The 9,382-nt window shown below is 41.2% G+C and overlaps 1 protein-coding gene across 1 annotated transcript in view; it reads left to right on the top strand.

The window, feature by feature from the left end:
• The window catches only part of LOC123243642 (nmrA-like family domain-containing protein 1), a 15,710-nt gene extending 12,972 nt beyond the window's left edge, over positions 1-2,738 (top strand). Inside the window, exon 5 of the mRNA XM_044671665.1 lies at positions 2,559-2,738. Coding sequence (XP_044527600.1) covers positions 2,559-2,738 — 180 coding nt within the window. The remainder of the gene's footprint in view (positions 1-2,558) is intronic.
• The last annotated feature ends 6,644 nt before the right edge of the window (positions 2,739-9,382 follow it).

Here is a 9,382-nt window from a genome sequence, read left to right as displayed (position 1 = left end):
TCCCTCCCTCCCTCCCTCCCTTCCTTCCTTCCTTCCTTCCTTCCTTCCTTCCTTCCTTCCTTCCTTCCTTCCTTCCTTCCTCTCTTTCTGTCTCTGATCTATTTCCAATCTATTCCCATTGCTAGAGAGGAAGAGGAGTGTGAACCTGCTGAGAAGAGAGGGAGGGAAGACATTCTAGGGAACATGAATAGAGGCACCACAGGTACCTAAGATCAGATACCTTAGGGGTTTGGGGTCCAATCCCCTCATTTTAGAGATTGGGAAATGGAGACCCAAGGAGATGGAGTGATTTGTCCCAAGCCACATAGGAAATGGCATTAGAAGCTGGATTCAAATTCAGGTTTCTAGACTTAATGCCACAGCATAGTCCAATTTGGCTGGGTCATGGTGTGGAGAGAGGGGAGTTCCTGGCCCCTGAGGGAGAAGGCAGTGCTGTTGCTAGAGAGCTGGGGCCATATTGAGAGCCTCTTCTGAGTATCCTTCATGCTGTCAGTTCTGCCCCCTGCTGAAGACATCTGGCTGAAGTTCAGCAGGGCCAAGGAGGCCATACAGGCTAAGGAATTCATTAATGGAATCGATGAACCTAAATTGGATCAGAGGGAATGTTCTCCAAAGGACACACTCTATATTTTTGTTGGGGCACAGAACCTGCTTCATAAGAATTTCATTCAGGATACATGTGCTGATGTGTCCATTCTGACACTGACCTGCTTAGAATCTAACCACTGAGGCTGTTGTTATGGCCGTAAGGCACATACAGCAATTTGTAAAGCTCTTGACCAAGCACCTAGAAGGAACTGGAAGTGAAAATGCAATTTAAACAATTTGTTGAGTCACATGTAGATAAATATACAGTGGACTCATTGGTTTTACCCAGTTCATTGAAGAAAGAACTCTTAAATCTTATGCATGGTGAAGATTTATATGAATTAGATTATGACAATATTGATATTATAGATCTTGGAGACTGAACAACAGCATTTACCCATAATGGCATCCATGTCCAACGATGAGTATGTTTTTCAGGAGGACGAAAGGAAGCAAGGAGAGACTCCTGTTTCTGAGCTTACAAAATAAATGGACAGTTTTTTTGCTGGTTCCACAGAGGTTCTTCTTGTTCCTGTAAATGGTTTAAAGAGTGGCTTTGTCCCAAAAAGAGGTCTTCTGATACTGAAGAAAGGCACAGGAAGAAGCAGTTTTTGTTGGAAAATGTTCGGGTTGGGATAAGCCTTCATCTGCTGCTGAGAAATGGACTGCAGGCACAGTGATTAATCTGCTCACTGATTCCTGTATAATCTCTGAACATTTGAGCATTGATGTAAACGATTCTACTGAGGAAATGGAATATAGCACCTGAGGAAACATTTTACAACTATGGAACACTCCCAGAAAACAGGAAAATGTTATTAAGGAGCAGGGACCATCTACAGAACCATTAGTACTCTTAGGAGAAATTGAAAAAGAAAACACAAAGTTCCAAGAAGAAAAAGAAATCTTCCCTAGGCACACTTCAGTTGCATGCCTCACTGAAGTCAAAAGCAGGGGTGTTTGCACTAGGCAAAATGCTGCTAACATGAATTTGATATATGGGGCAGCTGTGTGGCTCAGTGGATTGAGAGTCAGGCCAAGAGATGGGAGATCCTGGGTTCAAATCTAGCCTCAGACACTTCCTAGCTGGGTGACCCTTAGGAAGGAAGTCACTTAGCCTCCATTGTCTAGCCCTTACTGCTCTTCTGCCTTAGAACCAATACCCGGTGTTGATTCTGAGACAGAAGGTGAGGGTTAAAAAAAAAAAAAAGAAATTGATATGGATTTTACATGCATAATCACGTGAAACATTTTTCTATATTAGTCATGTTGTGGCAGCGATCTTAAATTTAATAAAAAGAAGAAAAAAATGGAAATATAGTATATTTCAGTCTGCAGTCAAACTCTATCAGTTCTTCCTTGGAGGGCAGATGGCATTTTTCAAAGTGATACAATTTCAAAGTTGGATTTAAATGGATTATATATGTACACACACACACTATATATTTACTTTTATCTGTATATATATATGTGTGTGTGTGTGTGTGTGTGTATAAATGATTCTGCTATTACAGACTTAATTTTTTTTTTAAACCCTTGTACTTCGGTGTATTGTCTCATAGGTGGAAGAGTGGTCAGGGTGAGCAATGGGGGTCAAGTGACTTGCCCAGGGTCACACAGCTGGGAAGTATCTGAGGTCAGATTTGAACCCAGGACCTCCTGTCTCTAGGCCTGGCTCTCACTCCACTGAGCTACCCAGCTGCCCCTATTACAGACTTAATATTAACATTTTCCGTAAAGGGAAAGTCTATGTTTTCTGCCTGTTCAGAACCTTTTCAGAGCAACTTATTCTAGTAGATTAATGTTTTATGTGCTTTTTAAAACTATTTTCCTTAAAGATGAAAACATTGGCAAAATGGGACATAATTAGCCTTTGTATAAAGAGTAGCTTTTTAAAGGAAAACACAAGCTCTTAAAGCAAAAAGAAATAATATTTCCTCCTTTGCTCATTTTTCTCTTTCCCTCCAAAGATCACCCCAGAAGCTTACGAGAAGCTGGGATTCCCTGGAGCCAAGGAAATGGCTGACATGATGCGTTTCTATCACATGAGGCCAGACAGAGATGTGCAGCTCACCCACAAGCTCAACCCCAAGGTCAAGAGTTTCTTCCAGTTTGTGTCTGAGAATAAAGATGCCTTCAAGGACCTGTAGGAAGCACTCAAGTGTTTGGGCTGGCCAGCAGTTACACAGCTTCCTCCATAACAATTTTAAAGCCACTCTGTGTGGTGGCCTGGTGTGGTGGTCAGAAGACTGCATCTGCAGTGAGGAGATCTGGGTTCAAATCTTGGCCTTGCCACTTATAACCTCTGTGACCTTAGATAATTCTTTGACCTCTCTGGGACTTAGTTTTCTCCTCTGTAAAATGAAAGGGTTAGCCTAGATGATCCTTTCTAGCTTTAAATCAACCAACAATCCTCATATAGGAAGTATGGGCAAAAATTTGAAGGAAGCCTTCTCATTAGTAGAGAATAATGGCCCAATTTCTAGAATTTACCCAGGGGCAGCAGGGCATGATGGATGGATAAAGGCCTGGATTTGTTGTCAGAAGATCATAGATTTAGGTCTGGGAAGGAACTTAGAGGTCATCTAGTCTGAGGCCCAGATAAGGGGAGTGACTTCTCCAAGGTCATACAAATAATAAGTAGCAGAGCTGCAACCTGAACCCAGATCTGACTCCCAATGGAACACTTTCTACTGCACCACGTCAGGAAAGCTCAGGTTGAAATCCTGCCCCTGACACTGAGTAGAAATGAGATCATGAGTGGCTTCACCTCTTTAAGCCTCAATTTGCTTATCTATAAAATGGGAAGAATTATACTTGTAGTCCCTCAGGTGATTGCTGAGAGGCACAGATGAGATTCATGGCTGTTAAGGGCTTTACAAACATTAAAATATATAATATCTGTTATTAGACTTCCTCATTGTTATCATTGTTGTCACCCCCCTCCTCCTTCCTCATTCTCCTCCTTCTTCATTCTCCTCCTCCTTCTCTTCCTCCTCCTTTTCCTTTTCCTCATTCTGGGCTTCTGATCCCTTTTGCCTCAGCAGACATTCAGCTACAGCATGGTTTGGTCTTGGAGATCAACAGGAAAAAGTATGCTCTATTGCATTGACAAACAGGTTCCCAAGTCCTACGTCACAATACTTTGGCCAGTCAGAAAAGGGCTTCTTTCAAAAAATATTCTAAACACTAAACATTCTAAAAACATACTTCTCAGCCCAGAGTAGGCACTTAATAAAGGCTTTTCCATTCATTTATTGAATATCTATACTGTGGGTACAAAATCAAGTCTTCCTAATCCCATGTCACCCTGGAGGTGGTTCTTTCCTTACTCCTTGTGACTTTACCAAGTCTAAACACAGGGGTGGGGAGTTTTCCAGGATGCACCTAAAAAGTACCTCTCTGCCTATTTCCTGATGCTCTGACCTCACCTAGAAAGAGCACTGACCTGAGGGTCAGGAGACCTTATTCTGGTCCTGGCTCTGCTTCTCACAAGCTGGCTGCTATTTGGTGTGTCATTTCTCTTTTCTGGGTCTCATTCTTCTCATCTACTAAATGGACACAATAGTGTCACCATACCATGGTTGTTGTGACCACCAAACTTGAAAATGGATGTCAAAGTATATTTTTGTCCTCGAGTCCCCAGTTCCTGAGGCAGCTGGATGGCACCGTGGGTAGAGTGCTGGGCCCGGGGTCAGTAAGATTCCTCTTTATGAATTCAAATCTGATCTTAGACACTAACCTTGTGAGCCTGGGCAAGTTACTTAACCGTGTTGGCTTCCTTTTCCTCATCTGTCAATTGAGTTGCTGAAGAAAATGGCATTATACGGCAGGATCTTGGCTAAGAAAACTCCAAATGGGGTCACAAGGAATCAGACATGACTGAAGAACAGTAACAACCCCAGTGCTTGGCACCTTGCCTGCCATCTAGTAGTCATGTCTTCCTGGGCGGTCCCCATAGCTTCTTTGCTTCAAATTTAGAGTCTCACTTGTGCCTCCTGCCCCATTTCTTCTATCTGCTCCCTTGGCAGGGTCAGAGTCATCCCCAACTTTGCTCTTGTGGTCTACCTGCCTGCTGAGCACACCTGCTTACTTGCCCTTCCAGTCTCCCTCACCATCCTTAACCTTGGTTGACTCCTCCTCACTCAGTCTTTCTGCTGCCCTCTGCTGTCAGTAATGGAATTCACAATGTCACAGCTTGGCTTTCCCTTCCCCTTAGGAGAAGGCACCCAATTCAGGGGCCAGAACTCCTCTAGAAAGCTAATGCTGTTGCTGGTGTAGTTGTGAATTAATCCAATCATTCTGGAAGACAATTGGAACTATGCCCAAAGGGCTTTAAAAGATTCCTTGCCTCTTGATCCAGTGAAACCACTACTGGGTTTGTATCCCAAAGAGATAAAAAGAAACTTGGCAAGGACCTGTTTGTACAAAAATATGTATAGCTGCGCTCTTTGTGGTGGCATGAAAACTGAGGGGATGCCCATCAATTGAGGAATGGCTGAACAAATTGTGGTATATGATGGTGATGGAATACCATTGTGCTATAAGGAATGGTGAATTGCTGGATTTCTATAAAAACTGGGAAGATTTCCATGAACTGATGCAGAGTGAAATAAGCAGAACCAGGAGAACATTGTACACAGTAACTACAATATTGTAGGATGAGCAAATGTGATTGACTCTCCTACTAATAGCAATGCAACAATCCAGGACAATTCTGAGGGGCTTGTGACAAAGGATGCTATTCACATCTAGAGGAAGAACATGATTTATCACCTGTTTATATGTGTATAGGATTTGGGGTTTTGGTCTAAAAGATTATTGAAAAAATGAATAATGTGGGAAAAGGTTTTGAGCGATAATAAATGTGAGATTGCTTGTCAGTTCTGGGAGGGGGAGGAAAAAGGCGAGGGAAACAACGAGAATCATGTAAACACGGGGAAAAAATTTTTTTTAATGATATAAAAAGAAAACTAATGCTGAGGTACAGCTAGGTGGCTCAAGGAATAGAATGCCAGGACGGAAGTTGGAAGAACCTGGGTTCAAATGTGACCTCATATGCTTCCTAGCTGTGATATCCTGGACAAGTCATTTAATTCTGTTTGACTAGCCCTTGCCCTTTAGTCTTAGAGTTGTTACTAAGACAGAAAGTAAGGTTGGGGGTTTATTTTTTTAAAGAAAACTAATGCTGATACCCAGAATGTGCACCTTGGTATCATCCAAAGGGGAAATCCAGAAGGTGCTCTCCTGTATAAAACATAAAAGCGTTTGATGTTGTCCTTTGTTCTTGTTTGGGTCAGGGCTCTCAGAACCATGGACACCTCTCCATTAACTCTGGACTGCCCAGTGTGAGTATTTCTGGGGTGATCAGCCCATATGGGCTCACTTCAGGCTTAGGGGCCTGAAGAATTGCTTTGAGCCTGGAAACCAGGGAGGAAAACATATTTTTCATCATTATCTGTCTCTTTAGTCTTCCCCCTGAGTCATTAATGGCTCTTACATCTAGAGCTGGAAGGCCATTTGGCCAACTTATTAATTTTATACATGAGGAAACTGAGGCCTAGGGAGGTTAAGTGACTTTTTGGTTATTGTTCATTTTTGTTCTACTCTTCATGACCCCATGTATGCTAGCCATCCTTGGGGTTTCCTTGTTGAGGATACTGGAGTGGTTTGCCATTTCATTCTATTTTTTTTAATGAGCTATAGATTTTTTATTTATAATTATCATTTCATTCTGTAGTGTATCCTTTTCTCAGGAAATCAAAGGTCGAGTGACTTACTCAGGGTCACACAGCTAGGAAATGTCTGAGGCTGGATTTGAACTGAGGTCTTTCTAAATTCAGGCCCAGCTCTCTATCCATTGAGCCACCTAACTATTCTTTTTCCATTTACTTAGGAAGATATTAAGGGTCAGAGAGATTGAATGATTTGATCAGGGTTACCTAGCTGGTGTCTAAGGTGGAATCGATTCCATATCTCACACTCCTTCCACTGCTTTATGAAGCTTTTCAATTAAATCTAAAGGATTTTTTCAAGAAGTAGCTCAGTACTGTTTCTATGCTACAGGGACAAAGAAAGACCTTGGAGAGCAGCATGACAGTGTAAAGTAGGCTGGTTCTGGAATCAGAGAACCTGGCTTCAAATCCTGCCCCTATCCATTTCTGTCTCTGTGCCCTTGAGCAAATCACTGAACCTTTCTGGGCCTCAGTTTCCTCAGCTGCAAATGTGACCTCATGTGTTCCCTTGCTGTGATATCCTAGACAAGTCATTTAATTCTGTTTGACTAGCCCTTGCCCTTTTGTCTTGTAAAAGTGAAATTTGGGAAATGCCATCTAAAAGTGTAAATATTTCTATGGACATGGAAAATGTATCAAACTACATTTCCTGTGATCCAACGTGGTCCAACTGGTTTCCGTTTCCGGGTTTTGGGGCTTGGGAAGGCCTATGTCTTGACCCAGGGAAGAGTTTATAATCTCCTGGGTTAGGAGGGGTCTCTCTCTTGGCCAGTAGACTCGGGAGGAGAGAGGTAACAAAATGGAGGCGGCAGTTTTGAATGCTTACAAGCGTGTGGTCTAATTATCTATCAGCATGGTTTTAATTAAAATACTAATTATTATTATATCAGCCTGTATCATTTTTAATATTAATAGTCTTAGAGTTGTTACTAAGAAAGAAAGGTTGGGGGTTTATTTTTTTTTAAAGAAAACTAATGCTAAAACTAATTTTAAAAAAATTCCCCCCATGTTTACATGATTCTTGTTGTTTCCTTCGCCTTTTTCCTAGCTAAAACTAAAACTAATTGAGTGATTTGGACTAGATGACCTCTGAGGTCATCTCCAGCTCTAAAATGAAGATCTGTGGAATCAACCATCCTCACCTCTGTGACTTGACCAAAGTCACCTAGGTAAGAAGCAACTGAACCAAGATAGAAAGTTCCAGGGGTCTTGGAAAGCCAGCATGACATAACAATTGTACTTTGGCAAGTGTTTGTCCAACCAGTGCCAGGAGCCCTAATTTTCCTAAGATTTTCCCAATATATACTTGTTCTCCTTTTCTTCCTTTTCTTTTCTTTTAAATGAACAATTGTTTAAATTAAATTAACAACTATTTTCTCTCCCATCTTTCCCCCTCATTAAAAACAAAACAGAACAGAACAATATCAAAGAAAAATTTAAATCCTTATAACAAATAAAGAAAATAAAGCAAATTACATGCTTTCATTGGAAAAGGCTAAATATGTATGCCTCATTCTCTATCTTGAGTCCATTTCCTTTCTTCTTCCATTCCAATAAACGAATTAAAAATTAAACCAATCCTCCAATACATCTCCACAGGTCTAGCAAAACAAATTCCCATGTTATTCCCATTCAAAGAAGTTTGTTTCCTTCTGCATCTCCCATTCATGACTTCTCTTCATCAGGAGATCAGTGGCAACTTTCATCTTGATTCTTTTGAATTCCTGCTTTTATCCCAGCATTGATCAGAGTTCTGTAAAAGTGAAATTTGGGAGATGCCATCTAAAAGTATATATATTTTCTATGGACACGTGGAAATTATCAAACTACATTTCCCATGGTCCAATGGGTTTCCGTTTCTGGTTCTTTGGGCGTGGGAATGCCTACGTCTCCACACAGAACAGTTTAGATTTCCTGGGTTAGGGGGGAGTGGCCTCTTGGTCAGCAGACTCAGGAAGAGACACGAGGTAATAATGGTGGGGGCGGCAGTTTTGAATTCTTACAAGCGCGTGGTCTAATAACTTTATCTATCAGCATGGCTTTAATTAAATTACTAATTTTTATATTTATCTCAGCCTTTATTATTTTTTATCCTTATAGTTCTAACATCTTTCAAAGTTTTTTTCCCTGTTTTACATTATTTTTGAATAAATTGATTGGTATTTCATGTTTGAGTTAGTAAATCCTCTCACCTCATCCAGAATCTGACATTTCTTAACTGGGTAATCCTGGGCCAGATCTTGGGTCCTCAAGGAAATCCTTAAAGGGTGGATGGAATCTGTCCTGGTGGAAGGAACATCCACATCCAGAATTTAACTTTGAAGCCTGAAATAAGGGGGGAGGGTATTAAATAAATGTAGTAAAGGAGTTAAAATGATTCCCTCACTATAGTGGGAAAAGTGAGGAAAGAGGGTTGTCAGTTAGACATGTCAACTGAATACAGGGAACTGAAAGGATAACTAAATAACCACAGGCAATAACACTTAATTGGGGATAACACATAACAGAATAATAACCAATTATAACCAAGGAAAGTAACAGAATGGGTTCAATGTGTCAACCAAGTATCTGGGAAAAGACTTACACAGGCAGGATTATACTATCTAAACTGCTTCATGAATAAATGGGATGGGGAATGAAGGGAAGTAGGAAAACTAACACTCGGGTTTAGTGAAAACTACCAAGGGATGGAGGGATGGACACAGACTACACTAAAACTAAATCTATGAGCAGATTGCCTAAGGCAAGGCAGTCTGGCTTCACAGGGGTAAGGGGATCTTACGAAGATGTCCTTGACTGGTCTCAGGATTGTCACAGCTGGTCACAGAAAATCAGGATACACAGCAAGATAAAATCCACAGGTGAACTGTGGGAGACTGGATAATCTGTGTGTGTGTGCACCACACCAGATAAATACACTTCTCAGCCTACAACTTCACTGGTCTTGATTGAAGATATAATGTTCACTTCCAAGGAAACAACTCCAGAGTATATAGTTCCCCAAAAGACACAAGCTCACCCTGACAACTGCTCCAAATCCATCTGTCAGCCTCCAAGTC

This window comes from Gracilinanus agilis, chromosome 4 (assembly GCF_016433145.1).
Source record: "Gracilinanus agilis isolate LMUSP501 chromosome 4, AgileGrace, whole genome shotgun sequence".
NCBI lineage: Eukaryota > Metazoa > Chordata > Mammalia > Didelphimorphia > Didelphidae > Gracilinanus > Gracilinanus agilis.
Note: the sequence above shows the minus strand (reverse complement) of the source record. Positions and strands in the feature narration are given on the sequence as shown.